Below are 27347 nucleotides of genomic sequence, written 5' to 3' on the forward strand. Positions count from 1 at the left end.
AGTTACGTTGGCTTCGCTGTTTTGTTTTTAAAGACACGATGACTGATCAAAGCCAGATCTTCAACACCCTTTCAAAATTAAATAAATAAATATGTGGCTATGCTTTGCTTTCTACACTCAAAGAACATTATTTTAAACAGAATATTCTTTTCACTGTCAAAAGGTTTACGGTTTTCTTCAAAGGCCAAGACGCTCCTGGTTTCCAACAGTAAGAGCTGCTGTAGCACATTCAAGGGTAAAAGAAAGACCAAACAATAAAAACCAAACACCACTGCCTGGTCCTTCTCGCTCAGGTCAATGGTCCCATTCCAGCTCACACGCGCCGGCTCCGAGGACAAAGCCGAGCGTGGCACTGCAACCTCTGAGTTCATCGCCTGCTGCCCCTCTTCTCCCCTCCCGTGTTTGTTTTTAACCAAATTCACTCCTTTGCCTCTTCCACAGCATTCTGTGCTTCCAATTTGCACTTGATCTTGCTCCAGTACTCGGGTGCCACAGGAGATTTGGGGTCGTGCGCGGAGCAGCAGAGGCGGCCGTCCAGCGCCGACGGCACCAGCGCTCCCTTCTCGTGATCCTTGCAGAAGGAGTGGGGGCAAAACTCACAGAAGGACACGGCAGGATTGCTACAGATGTCACACTGATGCCACGGACATTCCCACTTTCCTGAGGATGGGAGGAGAGAGAGAAAGGAACTGGAATTAGTGCACTTTGGAGACAGCACTGGCCTTTAAGCCTCACTCCATGTTGGATTGCTCAGATGAAGGCAAAGTTCAGAAAAATCAGCCACTACTTCTGTTTCTCACGTACAAGACTCTGACCGAACACAGCTCTATTTTGCATTTTTTAGGCAAAATAAGAGGAAGTTTGATTCAAGGAGAGGAATAAGAACAACATTAAAAAGTATGACAAAGCCTCTGCCCACCGGTTCCATTTAGGAACAGTCACCTGATGTACTGCTAAAAGTGAGTGGTATTGCAAAGGCAAATTTGGTGCACTTAGTGCAAATGAATACTGCATTTAATGTAAGTGAACGCTGCGTTTTATGTACATGAATGCTGCATTTCATCTCCAACACTGTCTTGCAGCAGGAAGGAAAAGTTGAGCAGGAGGAGCCACTGTTCTTACCAAAAGGTGGTTGAGTCAGGTTAAGGCATAGGAGGTGGTATGCTTTGGGACAGTCCTTCTTATCACACATGACCAGCTCTCCCCCATCTCCACACTGGAAACAGTTATCTTCATGCATCTGCTTCTGTTCTGTTTTTATTTTCCGTTTCTTCTGCTTTAGTTTTGCATTTTTCACCTTCTCTTCATTTGCCGTTGCAAATGCTGTCTGAGAAGGAGAAAATCACAACACAGAGTCACTTATAAACCCCCAGCATTCAAGTAAATTTTGGGTTATTATTTTCATGAATTCTTCTTAAATGAGATCCACTTAAAACAGTTTTTAAACTCTAAAAGCCAGAAGTGCTCATTCAGGTGTTTCTGAATTAACTTCCCGCCAGACACAACAGCATGGCAGGGCAGACTATAGAATCTTTGGAGACTTCCAAGGGTAGAAAGTATTAGAATTCATTTTGAAATGAATCAAAACCCTCTTTGCCCTACAGAATCTCTGGATTTGGGAGGAGAAGCTCCAGGTCCATCCGTGTACCTTGGGCCGCACTCCCAGGAAGCCGCTGCAGTTCTCTGCTCCGCAGTGACACTCGGTCCTGCCATTGCCCAGGCAATCCAGGTTGTAATTGAATGTTAACTCCATTCCTGAAATGTAAAGATAAACAATTCACCCACATGGACACTGAGGGAAGACAGGCCTGTGACAATGACATTTCATTAGCATTTGTTACCATGAGACCCCTGCTAAAACTGGAGCTTTAACTATCATCTCCATTCCAATGAATGAAAAGTTCCTAAACACTTCACTGGAATTAATCATTTCAAAGAAAAACTATGATTCTAAGTGAGGAACTTGGCCACTGCAAAACAAAAACAAACATGCCAAATAGTGCATCCTTTTACCTGCAGGAATGTCACAAAGAGCAAACAGTCCAACTCTAATGTCACCATTCACTGTCCACTTCTGTGTTTCACAGTTTGGGTTACAACTATGGTTCATAAAACGAGAGTAGTTCCCCTTTGGGCCAGCATCTATTATTCGGTCCTTAAAGGAAAAAGACAAAGATGTGTTTAGTACTTACAAAGCAAAGAGGTTTCCTGCTGTGGAGTGACATTTGCTATCAAACAAGACACAATATTCACCTTGGTTACAGTTAGCATATAAAAGTTGGTGACGCTGTTCTCGTGAGCACGTTTGATCCGCAGCCGGCACTCCTCCTCATCAATCAGCTCCCCAACATATTCATTCACAAATTCACCCTGCAAAGGAAAGGAGAACAAAAGTAAGAAATCTATGCATCCTAACCACGTTCATAAAGGGAAGCACCACAGAAAAAAGCATTAACTATAAAAAAAGACTCTGATCATCACAAGAAATGTTACACTTTACTGGTCTGGTAGGCACAGTGTGAATACATGCACCAGGTAATTGCTGTCCTAGCAATACAGCCAGGCAGAATAAAAGGCAGCCCTGTTCCTGCATTCAGTACACAAGACAGTTGTCAGGTCTATAAAACCCTTTCAACCTTCCTGCTTTCTTTCAAAGAGGACAACGTGACAATATTCACAGACTCCTCAGGAAACAGGAACTGTTACAGTAAGTATTTTCACTACATCACTTTTATTAGGACTTTAGTAGTCAATAAGCTCAGAACATTTGCAGTAACACAGTTTTCATGAAGCACAAATTTAAAAAGTACTGAATTTAATAAAATTAATGGCTAAATCCCATGTTTAAAAGCAGCCCTTCAGGCCAATAGTGTTTTCTAAGGAAAATCAGAGCTGGGATGTGATTGACACATCGATACAAAGTCACCAATGCATTGGGCATCACTCTGAGCAGCCAGGCAGCTGCTGAGGGGTTAAAACAGTTCACTCTCTGGAGGTGCAATATTGTACTTGTGAGGTGCCCAGATGAAGGAAGGAATGATGAATCTGACTCCATGTTCTTAGAAGGTTATTTTATTTTGTGTTACTATATTATATTAAAGAATACTAAACTAAGCTATACTAAAGAATACAGAAAGGATATTTACAGAGTGTCGCCATGATATTTTATGAAAAATCCTTTGCTAAGATTTTCTCCTGAGAAGCTGAGGAGCTTCAGGAAATGCAAACAATAACTGTCTGCTGCTGTGGAATGCAACAGGTGCCTCTTCCATTGGTCCACGTGGATTGTTTTCACTTGATGACCAATCAGAGCCACCTGTGTTGAGGCTGTGAGCAGCCACAAGATTTTGTTATTCATTCCTTTCCTGTCCTTTCTAGCTTCTGAAGGATCCTTTCTCTCTATTCTTTCAGTATAGTTTTAGTATAGCATGTTAATATAATATATATCATAATATAATAAATCAGCCTTCTGAAACATGGAGTCAAGATTCTCGTCACTTCCCTTGTTCTGGCACCCTCAAACACAACCATAACAAAAGGTTAAAAAGATAATAATGAAAACTTGTCTCGACACAGCTTGATCCTGACTGGCTAATAAGTCAAAACAACTCACATGAAACCAATGAAACAATCACCTGTTGGTTAACAATCTCCAAACACATTCCAAAGCAGCAAAACACAGGAGAAGCAAACCAGATAATTATTTTCCTTTTTCTCTGATGCTTCTCATCTTCCCTGGCGAAGGGATTTTTCCAGAAAACACGACTGTGACAGCGCAGAGTGCAACCTTTCACCCACCCCCACCCTGATGGCTGTCACATCCCTGTCCAAAAAGGCTGGCTGTACCTTTTTGATGCTCCTCTTGGTGCGGAGGCCCCAGCCGCGGCGCTCGGTTTTGATGATCTCGGCGTCGGGGTAGAGCCTCTTGGTGAAGCACTGGTTCTGGCAGCGCTCCCCAGCCGGGCACACCTGCGGGTGGCACTCGTACTGCAGCATCCTGTTGAGGCACTCGGACTCCAGCCCGCACGGGTTCTCGTCCGAAGGCTTGCAGTTACAGCGTGGGATCTCCGACAGGTCGGCCACCTGGATCTGCACCTTCCCGATCACCTTGTTGGACTGGGGAACAAAGGGCAGAACAGGGGGTGAAGGCAACGCACTGGGAACGCAGAGTCAACGAGCGACACGGAAAGGCAAAGAAAAAATTATGTTATTCTGTGTTTTACGGTACTGTAAAACACAAGAAGAGATCAGTGAAAAGAAAACAAAATTATTTACGTGGATTTTGTTACGTTGCCACTGTTGAACACCTTGGTGTATGTACACAACTTAAAATCACAGAATAGTGTGGGTTGGAAGGGACCTTAAAGACTAACCATCACAACCCCTTCCACCAGACCAGGCTGCTGTGATCCCCACCCAACCCATCCCTGAACACTGCCGGGGAGTGGGTAGCCACACCTTCTCTAGGCACAGAGCAACTTCCTCACACACGGAATAAAAATAAAATAGAAAAGAGGCCAACTCACTTTAATGTGTTTATAGGGTGGAGGCTTCCTTGAATTCCTTTCAATTTCCAATGCCTCTTTGCTTTCTCTTTGTGCTTTCAGTTCCTGGAAACGCTTTGCTGCTTCTTCAAGTGCTGTGCAAGGAATTCAGAATAGAAAGCAATCAGCCCCAGCTGCTGCTAATCAAATATGTACATGTACATCTATTTAAATTTTTTTTTTAAGACTAGGAACAGAACTCTATTAACAAAAAGACAAGCTAAAAATTAGTTATTGCGATTTATCATGAATTTATCATCAGGTACTTTCAGCAAGTACCAAGATACTGAACAATGATCCCATGCAGCAGAGCCCAAGATCCATCTCAACATTCCCCCGTTTGTGGAAGCACTGAACTGGCCCACAACAACACACAATGAGTAGGCACTCAAACACATTTTTATCTGCAGTCAAGGGATCAACACAATGCTTGGATTTCACGTGAACACAGAACACTAGTCACATAATATTCCCATGCAGGTTAAGTGGTGATGGAGACACAAACACGTGGAATTTTTGTCATAAACCACTATAAACTTTGTTTGATTTTACCTTTCTTGAAGGTCTTGTTAATACTAGTTTGCCCCTCAGCAAAGCTTTTATCTCCTTCAACATAAGGGAAAACTCTGCCCTGGTGTACCCAATAGTAGTCATGTGAACCAAAGAAAAATACTGGGAAGTCCCCGATATCATGTTTGAGGCCCTGTATGTTGAGAGGCACAGACCTGGGATTGCAGATCTCTGCTGGCCACCACCTGCAGAGTAGGAGAGAAAAGAGCAATATAAGTTCCCTGAACCAGAGCTTCCCAGTTTCCCCAAGGGGATTGAGACATAAAAGCCAGTTTTCCTCTCTCAAGGAAATTAATTCCTCCCTCATGCAGCCAAGGCTCCTGCTGGCAATGCCTGGGAAGCTCCATGCAAAACACAAGCAATGTTCTGACTCCGAATTCTGGGAAAGCCTTCTAAGAATATCCATGGCCTGAGAGTGGGTTTCCAGGATCACCTGCAAACACCTGTATTGCTGCAGCTGACTAAAACAAACACCAGCAAGGACAGCTGGGCTCTGCCAGCCCCTGCTTTCCCACACCCTGACCACGCTCTGCAGAGCAAAGGTGTGTGCAATCCAGAGTCCAGCAGCACCTGGGAGAAGCAGGAGCATCACAGTTCAAGGTGACATCCATGTCTCACCCCAAGCAGAGGAATATTGTATTTCTAACTCTTGTTCACGGTGACTGAGCTGCTTTATCTTCCTGCAATTCCAGAGTACATTAAAACACCCAAAGCATTAGAACCCCCAAAAGGTGGACTTGCCTGTAATTCCCAAGCTTGACCCAAACGATCTGCTTGTACCGCAGCTTCTTGCCAGCTTTACAGTCATTGCAATTCCAGCATCCCTCAGGCATTTCTATGCTGAGACACTCGGGGTGGAAGGAAGCTGGGCACGACTCACAGCACAACAGTTTGCCACCTTGAAACAAAGAAGCCCTGCTTGGTTTGTAGAAGTCAGGATTTGCTTCCCCCGTGCACAGCAATTGACATTCATTTAAAATCATCCACTCCAGATTCCCACTGCCCCACAGAAAAATGGCAAAAGAAAGGGATCAAGTCAAGCTTAACAATGTTGGTTAAAAAGGACTGTGTAGGGCTTAAACTAAGCTGGGACTCTTGACTGCATCAGACAAAAAAGCAGCTGAGGACTCAAACACGAGGGGAGCTGGCAGGAGGAGCACCATTCCCAAGGGAAGCACTGCAGCTGGGAACAGTGCAGAGCTTTTAGTGCTCTGGAGATGGCCAAAGAAACCACAAAACTCCACATTTTTAAAGAATCCTTTTCAATCAACATTGCTCTGACTGAATCCCCAGCAATCATCAGCGAGCACCAACCCCACAGCCTATAGGTTGATCAATACTTTTCTGCTGCAAGGACAGGAAAAAAGAGTTGTAATAAGTGTCTTTATTCCACAAGAAGTTTACCAGGATGAGCCAGGTACATAAAGCAGAATGAGACACACATGAGTTGTCCCCATCCCAAAAATTCTTGGTGCACAGAGGGAATCTCAGCACTGGGGTTCAACGAATTTCTGAAGTTCACACTAATTTGGGCAAAAGTTATTTTGATTGGCTCACATTTTGGATGATGTGTGACATGTGGAGAGCCACACCACATCTTTAAGCCACCCTCAGCAAAGCAGCTCATGTAAGATGACTTGAGACATTACACATACTGTAATATTTTATACATGTAGGTATATAAAATATATATACATGTGCTTATATGTATATATATTTAAAAATCAACAAGATTTTGTGTCCCAGATGGAAAATCTGGGAGAGATTTGAGAGTATTCAAACCAATTATCACAGTATCAAAAGATGTGAGACTTTCAAACTTTTATCAGAAAATCTTGTTCACCTATAGACTTCCCAAAATATCATTGCATTAATTGTTCACTGCATGTTACAATAAGCATTCCTTAAACAATTCAGTTGCATGGCCAACACTGTATTTCCTCTGCTAAAACCAGTGAAATCCAGTCACATGGATACTCCAGAGCTCCCAAACCCATAATGAAATTTTTGAAGTATTTTTTGCAAATGTAATTTCAGAGGAAATACAGACAAATTACTGAAACATTATCCAAGATGAGAAAATGCCAAGAGATGCAAAAATCAAACAAAATCAAACACAAAACTTTCAATGCTAAGCAAGAAAAAACCCAACATTGCTCTCGGGATGCATTAGGCAGATATGGCTCAAGCTAAGCACAGGGCTCAAAATAATTCTTGTTTTCAGGAATTACAGGACTACTGCAAGCCATTGATGTCACAACGCTGACAGCGACCTAACTTGGGCTGGGAAATGGGGCACCGGCTCTGAACGCTCCCGGGGAACCAAATTTCTGTGGGGAATGAAATACCACAGCTGAGCATTGCACACAGACAGCAGGAACTGCCCCCAGGGGTCTGCAGAGCCTCAGCCCCCCTGGAACCAGGAACTGCCCCCAGGGGTCTGCAGAGCCTCAGCCCCCCTGGAACCAGGAACTGCCCCCAGGGGTCTGCAGAGCCTCAGTCCCTGGAACCAGGCACTGCCCCCAGGGGTCTGCAGAGCCTCAGTCCCTAGAACCAGGAACTGCCCCCAGGGGTCTGCAGAGCCTCAGCCCCCCTGGAACTGCCCCCAGGGATCTGGAGAACCTCAGTCCCTGGGCAGCAGGAACTGCCCCCAAGGGATCTGCAGAGCCTCAGCCCCCCTGGAACCAGGAACTGCCCCCAGGGGTCTGCAGAGCCTCAGTCCCCCTGGAACTGCCCTGCAGGGATCTGGAGAGCCTCAGTCCCTCAGGAAGAAGGAAACTGCCCCCAGGGATCTGCAGAGCCTCAGCCCCCAGGAACTGCCCCCAGGGATCTGCAGAGCCTCAGCCCCCTGGCAGCAGGAGGTGACCCTGTCCGGAGCTGCGGGGTCCCTGCGGGGTCCGAGCCTGGCTGTAGCAAGGACCCATCCCCAGGGGAGGGGACAGGCATGGGGCACTCTGGCTCGGTGGTGGAGGAGGGACACGAGGCTCGGGGACTTGTGGGGACACACTGAGGCCAAACCTCCCTGCCCTCCTGCTCTGGCACTGTCCAGAAAGACACGGCACCCACCCTTGTCCAGCCCCAAGTGCCCTCTCTCCTCTCAGGACCTGCCCAAAGTCCAAAGCAGCACATCCCCCCTCTGCTTCCAATCTGTTTAAGAAGTGGTTTGACATCAGCCAGGTAAATACTGAACTGCAACAATATGGAGATTCATTTGCCTCCTCTTCACACTGCTGTGCAAACAGCTCCCGAACCTGGAACAGCCCAGGCCAGACAGAGAGTGACCAAATCTCTTCCAAGGAGAATTTAGAGACAGCAATTATTTTAAGCCCTTTTATAATTAAAAAAAAAAAAAATTAAAAATCGCCAACAACATGAACACAGGCTCACAAAAACCATGAGTGAAGGTCACTGAAAGCAGTCAGTGTCAGGGGACAAGCAGACATTTCTCCGTTGATTTAGAGAGAAAAAATAGAAAAAGCGAAAGTAAATTAAAGAGAAAGAAACTATTTTGGTTACCTTTCTCACATTTCTTTTTGGAAGCTGACGAAGGAGGAGGAATCATAGGTAATTTCATCAACTCAGCACGATTTGACTCATTCAGTAGGTAGTGGGACTTATAGGCATAGGAACTGAACAGGGGGTCTGAATGGTCCTGCACTACCAGCCCTATACGAAACAAACAGAAAGAGATGAGTTGCAATGAAACTACCCATGATTCCATGAAGGAAAAACCAAATACACCCAATGAACACCTCTAATGCGTTATGTGGGAATGACAAAAGGATAAAATGAAGAAAAAGGAAAGTCTGACAAAGTTTCTGCGCTAACAAAGAGGTTGTGCTGGAGAGACTGAAACTTAACTGGAAAATCTTGCAATGAAATAAGCTGCTTCTAAGTGGAATTTCAATTGGTTTTTTACCCTTCATGTGTGCATTTATAGACAAGCACAAGAAAAGCAATAAAGTTTGAATCCATGGGATCCTCTCTCCTTCCCACAGGGCAAAAGGAAGCTCCTCTGCAGATCTGGGGTGATGGCCACTGCAGCTGGGCCATGCTCTGAGCTGGGGCTACAGATAGAACAGACATTGGGAATGAGAACTCACCGTCCCACTCCCTGAAAATCTACCCCTGAGATCTTGTCTATGGAAGTGATTTGCCTCTGTAATTGTGCTGGAAAGCAAGAAGGAGGTCAGTGATCTGCAAGGCACCAACGGGGAAGCACAGATGGAGGTTCTGCCCTAGGCTGTGGTGGTGAAGCTCCCCCTGTCAGCCCTCCCAGGGCTGCTCCAGAACAATCCAACTCAGTTCTCTACAAACTCCATTCCAGGCCTTTGCAATTCTGTCCTGCACCAAGAAGAGCTTTTCCTCCTTACTCCAAAGAGCCAGGCAGCCCAGCTGAGAGCCCAGAGCTGCGAAGCAGAAACGCTTGGCCAGTAACTCATGGCAAGAGCAGAGCAACTGAGCCCCAAAGAAACAGCAAAGATCAGCTACCAAGAGAGCCCCCAGTTCTTCCCCTGAGGGACACACAGCTGAAGGCTGGAGAGAAGCTCTTGGATGGTGCCTGAAGCACTGCTGTAAGAAGACTGGGGTCAGCCCACCTGGACAGGCATCGTGGGGAGGATTCCTAAAGCAAGGGAACCTACACATGCAAAGAGGTGAACTGCACCATGCTGACTGGAGGGTTACTGCAGGGTGGTGAATAAGAAGTCTTTAAATATCTTGTATTTCAAGTACCTCACTGTAAGCAGGTTTGTATATCTTATAGATTGTCTTATTCCTCACTTCAGTAACTGCATCTAAACACAAAGTCTCTGCTTCTGATAGCAACTAACACTAATTAAATCACCATTCTCACAGAGATGCCCACGGATTTCTGAAATGTTCAGTTCCCTGCTTCTTTCTGAGCAGGTGACTCAGTGCTCCTGCCCCAGGCACTGTCCTCGGCACTCTGGCTCCTGATTCCAGCCAGGCCTGGTGGAACAAGCCCCACAAGAATGCTCTAGAGGAACAAGTACAGAGCTACTCTAAGACACAGGATTCAGGCAGTGGCAATGGTTTGTTACTGTTCAAGTTCTCCTAATTAAGACCTGGGGAATACTCAGGACAGAGAATTCCACCTGCCAGGGCACAAGAGGTTATTTGGATTGTCAGGAGAAAATATAGACTTGTGCATGGAGCCAGATGCAGGTAAAAAGAGAATTACTAAACAAATGTAAAGTGGAAGAAAAAAAAAGAGCATGAAAAATTCCTTCTGCATTTCTTGCCATTCTGAGATGTGTAATTATTCCTCTGCTCTTGCAAAGTCAAGCCAAACTAAACTTCCACCTGAATGAACACAAATGAAAACAAGTAACTTCAGGATCCAGCTCACTTTAATTTCCCTATTAGTGACTCTCAAAACTGCTGCAGAGACCACACCCAAAATAAACTGCTGGCATTCTGTACATAGTTCCAACAGAATAATGGTACTTTTGAATCTTGAGACCAAAGCAACTGCTGCACCGACATTTTTTTAAGCTGCTCTCTGGCAGAACCCTGGTGACTGAAGAACCATAAAAGTAACAAGTGGGGAAAAAAGTTAAAAATAAAAAGAAAAAAAAAGGACTTTGACACATGGAAAAGCTCAGCATGAAATCTGCTCATACAGTACTGCTAAAGGTTTTCTTTCAAAGTTCTCAAATGTGAAGGCAGTTATAAATTCAATTATTCTAGTTCATGAGTAAATCCCACTTTTCAGCCTTAAAACTTAGACAGTTGTAAGTTTGTAGCAGTGAAAGAATCTCCTTCTGCATAATACAGTGATTAACAACACAGCAGCCATTCTCAGCATGAAAAGGCTGGAATGGGGGGATTGGGATCTGCTTTCCCCTGCTGGCAGAACAAGTGGACCTGAGTGCCTAGTGCTGCTTCTGGTATCAAATGGACCAACACAGCGAGTGGAATCTCATGAGAACTGCTGACCAAAATAAAATAAAATAAAATTACATAAAAAATCCCAGGCAGCATTTAACCCCAGCAAGCCCTAAGGGAGGAGTTCCTCATGAAACACTATTTTTATCACTAAACTGCACAAATGACAACAGAACTATAAACAGGGAAAAACCAAGTGTCTCACCTCTTGCACAAACGAAACAAAAGCCTACATTTACAGCTGATGAGGAGTGAGTCCTTTTGGAATGGTTACTACAGATGAGGATGTGGGATGACACAAACAAGCTTCCTGCAGCAATGCAGCCGTCTCCAGAGTGATAGGCCACGGGGCAGCGCAGACATCTCGCCATGCGACCTGCTCAGGAGACAGCAAAGGCACCATCACCCAGGGTCACCACTCAGCTGAAAACAGCCCTGAGGACAAGCAGTGCTCAGGGCAGGACAGGGCACAACGCCCCACAGGTAAAGGCAAAGCTGGGTCTGTTCCAATGGCAGCACTGGGAAAAAAAAAAGAAACAACTGCATCTTTATTCTAAAGAAAGTTTCGTAAATATTGCCCCTTAACTTTTACTTTAAAATTGTTAAGAAAAACTTCCATCATTATACAGGCTATTTGTTTGCTTTAAAGGTTTGAGTTCATTTCTAAAAGGATCTTCTTCCTTGAAAAACAATTGTTCACAAGGCCACTATGAACTGCTTTCAAAAATCAACATTCTTTGGCCTCATACTGTGAACTCTTGGCTTCCATTAAACCCAGCACCAAGAGTTGACCAAGTGTGTGTGGATCCAGGTACACCCCACACTGTCACACTGCCAGCTGCTTCCCCCCCATGAGCTACGTCAGCTGATGACCTCAGCGAGGAGGAAACCCTCATTCCTTGCTGCATGCTGGGTTAGAAAGAGGAACTGGATGAAATGTCACTGTGATGATGCAGCTGAGCCTCCTCCCTGCCCAGAGCAGCTGCCTGAAATATGGGTCTCCTCGAGCCAGGTCTCATAAGCTCTTGGAGATCTATTTCACACCCAAGATAGCTCAGCTACCTCAGAAGGCATAAAGTCATCAGGATGGCTTCTGTGGTAGCACTGGAAACAAAAAGGTTTTAATAAAAGGCAAAATAACAAAACTCTTTACAGAGAAAAACTGAGCCAGGTGCAAGAGGTCCTCCTGCCCCTGGTAAAACACCTCACAAAAGCAATTAGTTTCTTTGTTCTCTTCTTTTTCTAGTAAATTACTTAGGTGGCACTTTTTGATTTCTGTCCAATTGGCAATCCTTAAGTTTGAGGCGAAGTCCCCCAGGTCCTACGAGATGCCTTTTCACCTACTCAATGAGAAAAACTTCTGGGCTTCTTTCCTTTCTAAGGGTACAAAGGATAGTTCTGCCACTCCTTCAACAGGAGGGCACATTCCTGCAGCTGGCCTCACCTTTGCTGGCTTTGTGCATGTCCTTGTCCATGGAGCAGGCGGTGCAGCAGTGCTGCGGGCAGCGGAAGCCGCGCGACTCGAACAGCGCCGTGGCGAACTTGCGCACGCACGCCTCGTGGTAGAACTTCCCGCAGGTGCTGACGGAGCAGCGCTTCACGTCCTTGCCAGGCAGCTTGCAGGAAAAGCACGTGTGCTCTCCTTGGAAGAGAAGGAATAAGGAATGCGGACTGTAAAAGCCAACTCTGACATACAGATATTACCCAAACAAATTGTGAAGACAGTAGGTGTGAGCGATGCGGGATCCTTCCTGTCCGACAGGCTGGGTGGTTACTGTGATCCACAGTAACACTGCTCACATAAAATCTCTTATTCCAATTAAAACCCTATTTTTTTTTTTTTCTTACAAGGCACTTGCTAAATGGAAGTTGAGTATCTGGTCTCAGAGGTTAAAAAAGCAGCGGAATAACCCAAACTTACTCAGAAACCCTCAGAAAGCACCATCTTGGTTTGCCCTGACCAGAATGTGGCTCCTGAGCAAAGGGGGAAACCCCTCCCAGTTTTCCAGGCACAGGAACACACTCACCGTTCTTACACTCGGTGCAGATGAACTTTTCCTCAGGCATGGCCTTCAGGCCGAGACACTCCAGGTGGAACATGCTGCAGCACTCGCCCTCGCAGGCCAGCAGCGACTCGCCAGAGCTCTCACAGATCTGCAACAGGCAGAGAGCTCAGCAGGGAACAGGGCACCCTGACATGCCAGTGACTGCCAGGAGCTAACAACTGCCTGGAACTGCTTCAGAGTGAGGGTAAGGCAGAACTGAACCTGGCCAGCCTCAGGGTGAGGATAATCCCAGCACTCCTGCACTTTGCTCTGGGGTGACAGGAGAGGCACCACAGGGTCCACCTGCCCTCCTCCATTTCTCAGGGAACAAGCTGTGCTTGCTCATCAGGTCCTTTACTACTGACCAGGGAACTGGACAGAACATCTCAGGAATTTTTTTTTAAATACTAAAAAATTCTCACTCTGTCCTATCCTGACCAACCATCTGGAATCTTCAAATGGAGCAGAAAATGACATCTACTTTTTCTACTGAGGCTGGCAGGTATGATTAGCTCACCACCTTAGCTGATGAGCTTTCTGGCCTGCAGGAGGGCTTAGGAATCATTTAATATGAATCACTTCCAGAGCATAAAAACTCCTAAAAACCTGGATATTTTATCGGAGAGGTCAAATTAAGAAAACTAACAGAAATAGGGGATACATATTTAGTATCCATCACTTCCCAGTATCACCAGTTACCTGACAAACAGTGTCTTTTTTACTTGTTCCAGTTCCTCTCCTGGATAAGCTGGAGTCCACAGACTGCACATCTGAGGCATCAGCATCAGCAGTGGCTGAGGGGCTGTCTGAACGCTTCCCAAAACTGCCCTACAAAGAGGAAAAACCCACGGCTCTCAAACCAGACAATGCCAAACCACAACCACACCAGGGAAAATATTTCTGTCACTGTTGATCAAAAGACCATTTGGTAGGTCAAGAGACACAAAGGTCCTGGAAAGGTGTTGAACTTCACTGGGATGACACAAGTGCTGCCTTCTTGATATATTTCACCTGTACAAGCCAAACACCATAAAGAGCTCTCTTGCTTTTCCAGACACTCTTTGGAGTTACACCAGACACAGCAGCATTTCCCAATTCCCCAAGAATTTCAAACCTTCCACAGAGCAAACCATGATCTAAACCAATGCTTTGCCAGACAAAGAAACAGGAAAATTTGTAAGTAAACATTGTATTTTTATAACCAGTGGAAGGGATTAGAAGTAAACAGACTAGGTTTTAAGTTTTCAGACAATAAAACACTCAAAATTTGTAGAAAATAGCGTTCACATATTTAGCAATAATCAACTGAAAAACCTCTTGTACACTGACAGCTTGTTCAGGTTCCTGTGAGAACCAACACACCTTTACCTGCAAATCATTGAGTCCTCTGGAGTCAGAGTCAGACGTGTCCCTGTAGGCTGAGCTGGTCAGTTCCATGTCTGTGGAGGCACGACTTCTCTTCTTTAAGGGTTTACAGGAGTCTGAAATCTCACTGGCACCTTAACACAACACGCTAAAATTAGTTTAATACATGTTCACGACTTTTTGCTTAAACTTAATAATGGAAAGAAAGATGAGAGCTTCGATTCCATTATCTGCCTTAATTTTCAGTTTGCAATTTTGTTACTAGTTGAATTCTCCCTGAAAATTAACTGAAAACCAGCTTAGGCAGAGCTTTTGACAAACTTTTTAACATGGTGACACAGTGGATGAAGGCAGTAAATTGTCTCTAAGGGAGGATAGAACCTTAGGAGATACCCTCTTCATCATCCATCTTTAACTTTGGCTAAGCAGAGACTTTTAAGAAATTCCCAGGACTTGGGGGCCTACAGCACATGAACAAACACCATCCTTCCAAGATCCCCAAACTCAGCCCGTCCCCAGGGAAGTCGAGCTCAGCCCCTCAGAGCACCAACACTGTGGCTCACATGCAGCAAAGCTGCTGCCCGAGGGCCACGAGCCACCAAGGCCAGTGGAGTTCATTTTCACCCATCACTCACCTTTCTGCAACCCCGTCTTCACTGCTGCCAGTGGGACAGCTTCAACCTGTTTGAAAGGAAAATCCACAGTTAACACCAGAGGAAAGTTTCTCCCTAGTACCAAAAAGCAAACAGGTCAGTTCAAGGGGTTAGAATTCAGGTGGGAGCTGCCATCCCCTCCTCAGCCCGAGCCTCCGCGTCCCGCTGGATCCACTCCTGCCTACGCTGCTGCCCGCAGCCCTGGCAGCCACGGGCCACTAGCCAGGTCCTTCCTCTCTGCCCTGGGGCAGGAAGGTGACAGGAGCGCTGTATCCGTGTCCAGCAGGCAGGAGCGGGGGCCCTTGGGCAGCCACCCCTGGTGCTGTGCAAAGCCCAGAGCTGTGTGAGCACCCGTGCCCCTGGCAGGGCTGGCACTGGGCTGGCGAGGCACAGTGTGGGGCCACTCGGTGCTCCCTGCAGCTCCTGCAGCCCCCGCTCCCCGTCTAGAGCTCTGCACGGGCCCGCCCGGGTGCCGCGGTGCAGGGCTCTACACAGCTGGAACTGCAGGGCACAGCTGGAACTCCAGGGCACAGGCATTCAGCAGACAAATGCACAAGGTTACAGTCTTGCAAAAGCACTTCCAGGCCTTGACCCTACGGAGAAGTTTAGGAACTGTTCTGCCAACACACATGGAAGATGTGGGAATTTGGTGACTGGGTAATATTTACAGAAGAAAGCTGTTGCCTAAAATCCTGTTTTCAAGGTTAAGAATTACAGGTTATTTCTTTGCAATGTGGTTACATATGCATGGAGAAACACATTTAGTAAATATTTAAGGATTATTCTATAATTTTTTTAAAAAATATTTTATTTTGTTGTACAATAGGTAAAAACATACAGTAGAAGGATTTGTATAGGATACATTTTGTAATACAAATATAAAATCTAAACAATCACTTTTATTTCTCCACTAGTCACTGTAACAGTAGCATCAACATTTTGTTTTTCCCATTAATTGTACTCGTTCCAGTTATAATTTTATACCAAGTTGTTGCAGACTAACTGGGGAATCAAGAAAACTTGACTTTGGGTAACAAATATTGTTGCATAATTGTAAGAAGTTAGTAAGTTTTCTTTTTTTAAATTTAACTTAATACATTCAAGGTTTTGCGCATTACAGTGCCCCTGGGTTTCACTTTAGTCAGATACTTCTCCTGAGAAAAGCACTTTAATTAATGTCCACAGACTGAGTCAGCCAGGTAAGAGAAGCACATGAAGCTACCTGGCATCCATGAAGTTCATCTTGTTGGTTCTTATACCTTTGTTAAATTAAGAAACCTTTACAAACATAAAACGACTCTTTTGAAAGGGGGAGGCTGCAACAGCTCGTGCCAAGAGGCTCCAGGGACCACATCAGGTGTCACACACCCAACACTTTAATTGCTTTAAAGTTTCAGCAAGAAACTGCCTCGAGCTGGAGCACTCCTCTGCTGCACAGCAGTGCAGAAACGCTGCAGCATCAAAGGAAAAAATAAGGGAAAAAAATCCCAAAAAAGCAACTGAGTTCACTTTCAGTCTCTGAAGTGAAGGAAGTGCAAAACAAAGCGCAAAGGGTAAAGAATAAATTAAAGAGATAAAAATATTTTTTTCCCTTCCCATATAAATCTTCATCCTGACTGTCCCTCTTTAAAAATTCTCACTGGGAAAAGCTAAACTATGAAACATTTATATAAAATTCTCAGCTTTCAGACAGAGGTCCTTGAAGTGGGAAAAATCAACCATGCAAGGAGAAGAACCAACAACTTTGACAAACTTTTTTAAAGTGTATGCAGGTTTTAGTATTTCTGTCCATCCACTGCACTCTCCTACTCATTTCCACGCAGAAATTTTTTATCATTAAAATTTTCTTAAAGCAACAACATTTGTCTGTCTGACATCCAGATTAAAGGAATGCCCTGTACACGTTAGAACTATTTCAGGAAAAAAATGGTATATCCCAGAACTGTTTTGCTGATGTCTGCCAACATGAAAGTCTGACTATTCATCTTTAAATGAAATCATTCTTGAAGTCCATTTTCAGAAGTGGTCAAATTAATCACTCTAACTTCATTTGAAAAACAAAGCCTCAACACAAACCAGCAGCTAAATCAAGAGCCAAAGGAAGGAACCTGGTGGCAATTCCATCCAAGAGAAATCACTGAAACAAACCCATTTTGCTCAGAACAGAAATCTCAAAGGAAACATGGCAGGTTCATTAGGAGTCATCCATCACTGCGTGCCCACTTCCATAGCCTGACTGATACTGAGAAGATGCCAGTAGCAGAGTCACAGCAATGGCATTGACAGGGGGATTTCATGGAGGATAGTCCAAACCGAAACCCGATGGGGAAAAATGGAGAAAAATAAAAAGGCACCAATATAAGCCACAACATTTATGAATACAATATATTTTAACTCTCTACATGGAGGAAGCCAACCTGCTCCTTTTTGATCTTCTTCTTTGGCACAACTTCGGTGGATTTCTCAGACTCGGAGCGGGTTCGAATCGATCTTCTCTGTTGCTTCTTTTCTACAGAACCTGAAGAAGGAAAAAGGTTTCCATTATATGATTCCTTGTATTTCTGAGGTACACCAAGATGTGCAACACCAAACCAAGAGGTAAAGGAACGAAACCAAGACTTTGTCCTCTTTTGAATGTTTTATTTTTAAATTCAGTTCCAAGCTATTGACCAGCTGGTGCTGTGGCTGCAGACACACATTCTGATTCCAGAGACAGATCAGCTTCAGAAAACAGACACAAGTAACAGACTGGAACAAAAGGCTGGAATTCAGATTAGGGCAAACAGATTTCCATAATCCATAACACACCTCTCAGGCATGGTCTTCACCTGGGTAATTCTGAACCAAACAGTCCTTCTTTGCTGTTTTGGGAAGGTAGCCACAACCAACTCCTTGAACAAAAACAAACTAGAAATTTCAGACGCAAAGCACAGCTTCAGGATTTCCTCCAAAATGCCAGATCTCTGTCCCCCTCTGTGGGGTGATGGCCTCTGTCACATAACTACAGCCAGTCCCACCCTGTCCCACCTGCAGCCACACCAGACCTCAATGCTCACCTGAAAGTTTCGAGGTGAAGAAAAACTCAGCACAAACAGAAGCATCAACCATGATGTGTTACTGTCGTTAATGAATGTGAAAAACAAGTTTTTAAAAGTATTACCATAGAAAACAAACTCAGATTAATGAAGGTTACTGTGACATTTCAACAGATGAAGAGGGAGCTATTGGGGTTTTGGCAACTAAAGCTGGCAAAATCAACATTCCTTTCTGTGCTCCAGCACCTCCCAAACAGGCACATTGAGCACCATGGACACGACACTCAACACCATGGGCAGCTGCTGGAACAAGCACAACACACTTGGAGCTGACAAAACTGGCACCTGAGGATTTACAAGGAGCTGCTGGGAAGCATTATGCTGGCTTTTCAGTCTGGGAGGTTTCACCTATAGAAGACACAATTGGGAAATACTTTGTTTTCTTCCAAGCAAAACTGCAAACTCTTGGGAGCTGACTGTGTCAGATGGATGCACTTTTAGGAGCTGTAAACCTGCCTGGTCTTGTCAGAAGATCGAGTATCTAGAGACACACATGGGCTTGAAGCAGACTGAAAGACAGCCTTGCAAAAGGACTTCAGAGAAAAAAAAAGAAAACTCCTCTTGGTAGATTGGATGAGCATTTTTCCCATGGCTGCATGGCTCAGGAATGTCTCAGTAACTAAACTATACAGCTGGAAAAGTTATCATGTTACAATAACTGGATTTCTGAGGGGAAAATTTTGTTTTATAGAGGGGAAAAAACTTTTACAGCATATTAATTAATGAATAATAGATATTAGTTATTAATAATTTAGAAATTAATGACTGAGGTCAACAACCATCATGTCTGTCCACGTGTAACTTCTGGTTCCAACAGGCCCCATCCCTTGAGGAACTTGCACAGCAGCAGTGGTTCTCCACATTAGAGCTGGGAAATATCTTTTGTCACTTTGCTGTGTGACCAAAATCCCCTGAAGCAGCTTCAGGTAAATTTGAGCAGATGTGACCAACAGTTACTTTATGGAAGAACGGATTTTCTCCCTATGCTGCCCCGCTGAAGCCAAGGAGATAAAATCAAGCCCTGGATCAGAGAATTCCAGAACCAGAGTGTCTAATGTTGGCTGACAGCAACATTGACCACTGCAATGGGACTTTCTCCTCTTCCTGCTCTCCAAGGATCCAGTCATCACCTTCACAATGCTCCCATCCCATCTTCAGGTATATTTTCATCCAAAGTTTCAGGACAGATGTTGGACCAGCCCTCCACCTTGCTGGAGATAAATCCTAGTTCAGTGTCTGCAGGCCAGAGGCACCAGGGATTCTCAGGGCTGCTCTTGCAGTAGCAGGTTTCAAGTAAGGGAATTATCTTTCCAGCATTATTGAATTCTGTGTATCTAACTGCAGGTTATCAATAAGGACTCCCAGAGTCAGTCTGGGAAATACTTTACCGTAAAGGGATTCTGAAGTTCCACTGACCTTACATTTGAAAAAAGGACTTGGCAGTTATGTTCCACAAGAGGGGACCAATAACTGGACTTTGGAAATGGCTTTGAGAGTGACTGGAGTGTGCACTGCAGGTAAGCTCAGGCACTTACAGGGTGTTAGCAGGTGGAGTGTTACGTATCCAAAAAGCCTAAGAAAATGAAAAAAGAGAGGCTCAGAATTCTCACCCCCTACATCTGAGGAGCCATAGGGAAGCTGAAGCCTTTAGATCCCAGGTGAGAGAAGCAGAACGGCGATGGCCTCTCCTGCTGCAAGGCAATTCAAGGAGCCACAGCAACCACAGCTGGAAAGAACCACCACTGCCAACAGCAGGGGAATCCCCCCTCACAGCAGGAAATCCAGAGCACCTGGCCTGTGTGCTCCCAAATGCTCCATAAACCAGCATAGCAAATGACCCTGCCTAAAACCATCACACAGAACCTGAAGTGTTTGCAGAGGACTCATGGATGCTGACCACTGAGATTTCTGACTCTGGTTCTCATCTGTTTTGTGTTTGTTAAGGGAGAAATAACCAAATAGATGGATAGTTAAAGCAGAAGTGACACCTGGCAACATTATGAGATTCAAATAGCTCATTCAAGGTTTTCCCATTTCAAGCCCAAGTTCCATTATTTGCTTCAGTGGTTCTTCTCCCTCAGACCTGATAGTTCAAAACCCACTGCTTTATGATGTACCCCCTGAGATGGTTTCAGGAGGCAACCACTACCTCATTTGGTCAATGGAGTTAGTTGAAGCAGTTTTTAAAAAATTCCCTGTTTTTTAACAGGTCACACAAAAACGGAACAACAAAGCCTGGGGAGTCTGCATCTCACATCAGACACTCCCTACTGAAACGTGCCACTTCCTGACTCCTGTGCTTTCATGACAGCTCTTGCATTTTCCATTTGGGACCAAAAGCCATGGCAATACCCTGCTAACACGCATCCACTGGGTTGTCTCCTAAACCAACTTGCCATTGCTCTGCGCAGGACATCATCCCTTGAGTATGTTGACTCAGGCTGTAAGCTGCAGACACAAAGTGCAGAGGCCAAACCACCAATCCCACCCCACAGCCATGCTGTGTATGTTGGCTCACCACGTGTGACATTAGCCATGCCCATTACACTTATTATGTGAACTGAAAGATGTTAATAATTTTTAAGTAATGAGAAAATGCTGGGTTTGGTATTTGAATTCTCATGCTGTGGGCTCAGGTTCAGACCAGGATTGCAGTTTCCCTACCTGCTGCCCCAGAAGTTGTCTCAGGAGAGGACGCGTTTTGCACCACTGCTTTCTCACTTCTCTGAGCTGACGAAGAATTAACTTTCTCTTGTCCTTTGACACTTATTTCTGTTTTGTTGCCAACTCCCTTGAAAAGAAAAAAAGAAAAGATTGTCTTCCCCTGTTATAAAGGTGTGCTGCTACCAGGTAACAGGCCTGCCCCTGAATCTCAGAATAGAAACAATCAATGCTCTCCAACCCAACACACAGACAGGATTAGTTTACTATGGAGCTGCTTCCCTGCAGGACTTTCCACCCCTCTCAATCTCCCCTCACACACAAGGAAAAAATAATTCCAGTGACTTTTCTAAACATTACCTTCTCTATAGGGTTTAGGATGAAATAAACACTCTCCAGGTAGAGAGGCAGAAGGAGGAGGCAGAGAAATAGTCCTAAGCCTTTTCCTTACACTGACTGTGGGAAGCTGCTGTGCACCTGAAGGAAGCTCAGAGGCAGAACTCAATTTAAAAGTCTGTTACACAAAATGTAGTTATTACTTTTTAGTACATTATTAACAGTTTTGTCATCTGTTTCCCAAAAAAACACTGACTTTATCAAGAATTTTTGGATTATTTCAACTAGGAAGCTGAAGTTAAACAGCTTTAATATTTTTAATGTGTTACAAACAAAAATATGGCCATCTGTAGGGAGCTGCTCTGCCACCAGCAAAACAGTTACTGCCAGAGCTGCACTGAACGTGGGGCTCAGTGCACTGAAAGATTCTATTGTCACATCTGTCTGTTAATCTCTCCAACTAAAGGAACACGGGTGGTGAAAGCTTGGTGGACACAGTTCAAGCTCCCCAGTAAGGCAGGATGGGATAACTCAGGAGCAAAAGAGGGGGGTCACTGCACCAAGCACGTACCTTGGTGGAATAAACAAATTGATCGATGAGCTTTCCATCCCCGGCAGCATTCTGAAGGGCAAAAACCTGTTCAATTTTAACAACCGGAGACATGTTACACTTTTGCAGATCCAGGTTGTGCATGGTGATGGAAGCTGGTAGGGATTTCCTAGCTGCAGCTGTTTTCCAGGCGATTTTCACGGGTGGAGCCTCCTCCTCCTCCGGGCTGGAGTGCCGGCGCTGGCCCTGCCGGCGCTCGCCGTGGCAAGGCGACGAGCCTGCCGCCACGCCGGCGTGCTCCGGCTGCGAGCTCGGCGCCGCCTTCGGCCGCCGGTTCTTCTTGGCCTCCGATTTGGAAGCAGCAGTCTTTTTGGCTTTGGCCAAAGCCTCTTCTGGCTCTTGGTCTACGTAAATGAAGGTGTACTGCTCTATCCTCTCTTCCCGGGTCATTTTCAGCGCCTTCTCGGCGTGGGCAATGCCAATGTCCCACTGCGCTCGCTCCCTCTGCGGCCGCGGCTTGCGAATCTTAAGGGACAAGACAAGCAGTTGGTTACACTGAAGATTTTGCCACTCCAGCACTTAAACACAACCCTGAGCGTCTCTGCATCTCTCAGGCAGCAGATTGCAGCCTGCTCTCCATTTACAGGGTATTTTTGACACTGAATGTGGATGCTGAATTCCCTGCCGGCGAGATGCAGCCAGTCCTTCTCAGGGCAAAGCCCTGAAGAGTTCCAGACCTGCCCCGGAGCATCTCCCTTACAGAGATGATCCCCCCAGTGCCCCCTGTACCTTCTGTTTCTCAGAGTGGTTGCTGGCTTGCTTGGCTGCCTCAGCCAGTAACTGCTCGTACTGTTTGTGCCCTTGGTACTCCCGGACGCGCTTCTCGTGCACCCAGGCCCGCTCTGGCTGGTTGCTGAAGAACTGCACGTGGTATTCCCGGGCACCTGAAAGGGCAAACAACACTCAGCAGTTGTACCAACACAGCTCTGCCTGTTCAGTTCACACCTTCCTCCTCCTCAGCCCTTCCTTCCTGCAAGCGGTAGTACCTGGCCCAAGTGCACATCGTACCTGGTCCAAGTGCAGAAATACAACAGGCCAGATCCAGAACAGTTTGGGATGGATGCTTGGGACACCCTGCCCACACTGACTTGAGAAAAGCAGAAACACCTGTGCACCAGCCTGTTCCCACAGTGCCACCTCCAGAGGTCATGTACCAGGCTCTAGTTCTGTGTGTACCAGGACTGTCCTGTTCAGCACACACAGAGCAGAATCCACCCCGCAAAGGCAGTTTAGAATGTGGACATTTTTAATAACAGCTACAGACACCTGACACTCTGGCAAAGAGCTTCCTCCCTTACCTCTTGTATTAATTTTGGTATGCACGTCAAGCTGTGGATCACACGACACCATGCAAGGCCACCACGGGTACGTCCCCACCTTGGACCAAACCAGATCCCCAACCTGGAACTTGACGTCGTGGGTGACCTGCGTTGGAAGGGACGGCACGAGCTGCTGGACCTGCAAAGGAAACACCACATTAAAACCACAGGAGAGGATTTAGAGCACTTGGAGATGCACACACCATCCACAGGGACTTGTTGTTGTTCTCTCACATATCCCTGACGTTCGATAATCCAAGATGAGAAAAACATTTCTTAGAAACATGAAAGAAAGGAGCTGCACACAGCTGGGATTTACGTAACAACATCACCGACAAACTGAGACACAAAAGAGCAACTGCCACCCCCCAAAAAAAGGATTCTGCTTCCTAAGTTGATTAGAAATACTGCTTTTAGGATAAAATAAAGTATTCTGCTTTCTAGGTTGATTAGAAATACTGCTTTTAGGATAAAATAAAACAATAAATCCAGTACAATAAGAGATGCGTAGATGCAGTAATGAAAGTAATAAGAGTTTAAAAGAAAAGACAACTGATTTATCAGATAAATTAAAGAATCAATGGAAGAAACAGTCCAAAAATAGTAACATTCTCTGAGTTCCAAAAGTGTTAATTGGTGCATGTACTAACCGGGGCTTCCTCCAGCACTGCATCTTCTCTTGGTCTCTCAGAGAGTGTGCTAAGCCTCTCGTTTGGTCTCTAAGAAATGGGTAACAGTGAAGAGAAAAAGGAAAACAACACTTACTGTAAAGGGACAGTAAAGCAACAGAAGATAATAGTGAAACCAGGCAGAAAAAAATAATTCACAGAGAGAAAGGCAGCCGTGAACCCAGAAAACGTGAATATGACTGACTACTCCTTGTACCCAATTAACATAGTAACATGACAATAAAGAAATACCTGGTCTCCCCTACACTATTTACATTACTATCACACCTGAATATAACTATGTTCTCCTGTAACAGATGACAGAAGAACATACATTCAGAAACAGCAAATCCAAGTAACTTTCCACCTAAAATAACACACAATTTCCAAAAACCAGAGAACCCCATGTGAGGATACCCACAGCAATCTGGTGAGTCTCACTGTACACCAGTTATTTTCAAGAACTGCAGTACATAAATTATGCTAAATATACAACATGATCATTGTAAAATCGATGTTATATTGCACAGAGTTGACAAATATATCTGGAGGATCAAAAGACCACAACACAGAGCAGAATCAGCCAGAAGCTGACACTGATGTGAGGTGGCCATGCCAGCGGGTGTGAGGGGACAGGGGCTGAGGTAAGGGTGGGCTGGGAACTGTCTCAGGAGACAGATGCCACACACTTGCTTTTCCTGCAGCAGAGAAGTCAAAGGACTCAAAGAGCAGCAGAAGGAGGTGTCAGACACAAGCAGTGAGGAACTAATAATGCTGACAAACCCTGTTATTGCCAGGCCACTCCAAGCACAGACCCCACATCAGTCCATGCTCCAGAGAACCGGGGACACAAGGAAAGGGACAGAGCAGCTCAGGTCAGGGGTGGCACAGCCCAGTGTCTCGTCTGGAGCTGGCTGTACACAACCACCACTTAAGACTAATCACGTTGCTATTTGCTGGGCAGAAATTCTTCCTCCCTGCACAGCAGGAAGCACAGCACTCTCTGCTGCCCCTCTTTAGCTACAGGGAGTTAGTGAAACCTCCCCTCTGCCAGGAGAGCTGGGTTCACAGGCTGCGAATTTCCAGCTCCTCACAGAACACAACTACTGAGCAGAGAGGTTGAGTCTCAAAACAAGGATTCAGACCTTGAAGTTCACAACACTTCCACTTTAAATCAGCCTCTCCAGTATGGGCATCCCCTCACAGTCAGTGGATTTTCTCTGAAATTACAGCATCAGAATAAGGAACAACTGGTGACCATCTGACTTGCCACAGCCTTGTTGAGTGCAAAACTATAAAACAACCACAGTTGTACCAAAAGTTGTTTGTTCCTATGAAGATGATCCCAAGTCACAAGTCTCACACCATTAACACTGAAGATGACAAAAATGTACATGAAGATGAAACTGTGCAGTGAAAAGCAAAATGAAGGGACAATGCACCTGGGATTGCCCTGGCAAACTCATACTGAGAACCACCAGCACAAAATCCTGCTCCTGTCAGAGCAGGCCATGTCTGAAACAGGGCTGGGTAACATGAAACATTTATTGCAACACCACATTTAGAAAGGGAAATGAAAGCAACAAGGAAGACAATAGCAAGACCAAGATTTCTGGTGAACTCTGGATGACACACATGACTAGGAGCTTGGAATTCAAGATGCAACGTTTCAGTTCAGTCTGTGAGAGACAGAAGATTCCATTCTCATGGTAAGCAGGTAACAGAGCCAGAGGGACAGGCACAGCTGAAGCTCCAGGAGTAGAACAGGAGTCACTGGTAAGAGGGGAAACAAACTGACAGCCTGATGCGGGGGTGATGGAGCCTGGCCAGAAAGCAGATATAGTGCAAGAGAGACACTGCTCAGGACTCAGCAGGACACAGCAGCTCCTACAGCCACCTCCCAGGGGCCCCAACAGCACCTCCCTGCAGCACAGAACCCACTCTGCCAGATCAGAGCTGGTGCCTGCAGGACAGGATCTTCTCCCTGAGAACAGCAAGCACCAAGGGCTTTCACAGGTGTGACAACAAACTTAGCTACGTTCTGTAACAGCCCAGCCTGCGCTGGGCAATTTCTGTCCCTGCCAAAAATGGCAACTTCCCCATTCCTGGCACTTATCAGCCTCTCTGCCACCCATTCCCTCAAACTGGGAGAGGCAGAAACCAGCACCACAGAGGTGGCAGGAACAAGCATGAGAAATGGAAACAGAAGTACAGGAGTGGCTTATGAAACTGAAAGAAAAAGAATGAGAGGGCACCAAGGTAATCTGGGTCTTTGATTCCCAGAATCTCAGTTAACACCACCTGATGTACATCCTCTGGACATGGACAATATGGTACAAGATAGATTAATGTTTCACTGCTGAACACCCCAAGTAACCTCACTTTCCACTCAACAATCTAGCACTCTTTCGAGAGGCAATTTTAGGAATGTGCGAGCTTTCGTCCAGAAGTTCCATCTTCAACACTGGCCAGAGCGTAGCAAACTCTAAACATGCTATAACACTAAACAATATTTAAAAAACAATATATAACCTTTTCTAAAATTTGTTTTTCACATGAGCCTTTAAACCAACATTGCATTACCTACAGACACAGCTCCTGGCAACCTCATCCTGAGGCTCTGACGAGTAACTAAAGCCTGGTGACTCAGCGTGCACACAGCCAGAACAAGGACAAACCTCGCTGGACACGCTCTCCATCAACAATACCAGGTGTACAGATGGCTGAATTACCATTCCACTTACATTTTGCTCCTCTGGTTCTAATTTTGGAATTTTGTGTGACTTGCGCTCTTCCGATCGGGAAGAGTCATGCTTGCTACTTTTTTTCCTTTTCTCTTTCCTCCCTTCATGTTTTGCCTTAGCGTACTCCCTCGCTTGGACTTCATTCAACAGGTCCCCACACAGGGAGGACTCAAACAATTCCCTGCCGTTCTGGATAGTTTTGGTTATTTTCAGTTTGATCTCTGGTGAGCCAGTCTTCTTTGGAATCCCCGCTTGTGGAGCTGAAGGTGGTGGCGGAGGCGGCGGCTGGGGAGGGGAAGGTTTCTCCACAACTTCGTGCGGCCTGGCGTTGGAGTTCTCCAGCTGGTAATACTCCGGGGGGCTGAAGTTCCTGCCCGTCCCGAAGCCGTTGGCCGATCCGTTGGGATACTGAGAGTACGTCTGGTACTTGGCTTGGGGCTCGTACATGCTGATGGCAGGGGGGTACCCGTTGGTGAGGGGGGGCAGCTCCTCTGCCGTGGGTGTGGGGTACTGGAAGCCTTGCTGCAGCGCGGCCTCGTACGGCGTCCGGCCCCCATCCTCGGCAATGTCACTGCTGCCGTCAAAGGCCTCCTCTTGGCGGATGTTGGCCGAGTCAATGAGTTGAGGTGGTTGCTGAATTGTGTTTCCCATGATCCCTTGCATGAAAGAGAAAGAGAAATCCATTGTTCTGCTCCAGCATCCTTAGCTTTCCCTTTTTCTCATAGGGCCTAGAGGCAGGGGAAGGGAAATAAGAAGTCAGCGTAAATTCAATAACAGTAATTAAGCATATCAAACAGTTGAGGAAAAAAGGGATCTCAAGAACAGTT

At 45.6% G+C, this 27347-nt stretch overlaps 1 protein-coding gene across 7 annotated transcripts; it reads right to left on the minus strand.

The window, feature by feature from the left end:
• Positions 1-2: 2 nt before the first annotated feature.
• NSD3 (nuclear receptor binding SET domain protein 3) lies at positions 3-27347 on the minus strand. Of its 7 annotated transcripts, XM_041424898.1 has the most exons (23): positions 26521-27347; positions 23759-23827; positions 23088-23247; positions 22519-22673; positions 21751-22254; positions 20847-20973; positions 17505-17605; positions 15070-15115; positions 14438-14568; positions 13769-13897; positions 13052-13178; positions 12469-12666; positions 11230-11400; positions 8631-8780; positions 5856-6012; positions 5097-5299; positions 4527-4639; positions 3847-4116; positions 2254-2370; positions 2014-2155; positions 1649-1755; positions 1123-1327; positions 3-660 (listed from the first exon to the last, which is right to left on the minus strand). In XM_041424898.1, the coding sequence occupies exons 1-23, from the start codon at positions 27202-27204 to the stop codon at positions 419-421; spliced, it is 4308 nt and encodes a 1435-aa protein (XP_041280832.1). In that variant the 5' UTR covers positions 27205-27347; the 3' UTR covers positions 3-418. The 7 variants fall into 7 exon arrangements, 4 of the variants coding, with proteins under 4 accessions (XP_041280832.1, XP_041280834.1, XP_041280833.1 ...); XM_041424900.1 differs by lacking the exon at positions 8631-8780; XM_041424899.1 differs by lacking the exon at positions 23759-23827 and having other exon boundaries at positions 26521-27346.

This window comes from Onychostruthus taczanowskii, unplaced genomic scaffold (genome assembly GCF_017590055.1).
Source record: "Onychostruthus taczanowskii isolate IOZ18803 unplaced genomic scaffold, ASM1759005v1 scaffold84, whole genome shotgun sequence".
In the NCBI taxonomy this organism is placed as follows: domain Eukaryota; kingdom Metazoa; phylum Chordata; class Aves; order Passeriformes; family Passeridae; genus Onychostruthus; species Onychostruthus taczanowskii.

What these genes read in the sequence shown, in the direction of transcription:
- NSD3 (XM_041424898.1), bottom strand. Translation starts at nt 27,204, where the DNA reads ATGGATTTCTCTTTCTCTTTCATGCAAGGGATCATGGGAAACACAATT. An exon ending in TACCAAAATTAATACAAGAG is followed by an intron (nt 22,674 to 23,087) that starts GTAAGGGAGGAA and finishes TTGCCCTTTCAG; the next exon opens with GTGCCCGGGAATACCACGTG. An exon ending in ATATGCTAACTGTAACCAAG is followed by an intron (nt 2,156 to 2,253) that starts GTGAATATTGTG and finishes TTTTCCTTTAAG; the next exon opens with GACCGAATAATAGATGCTGG.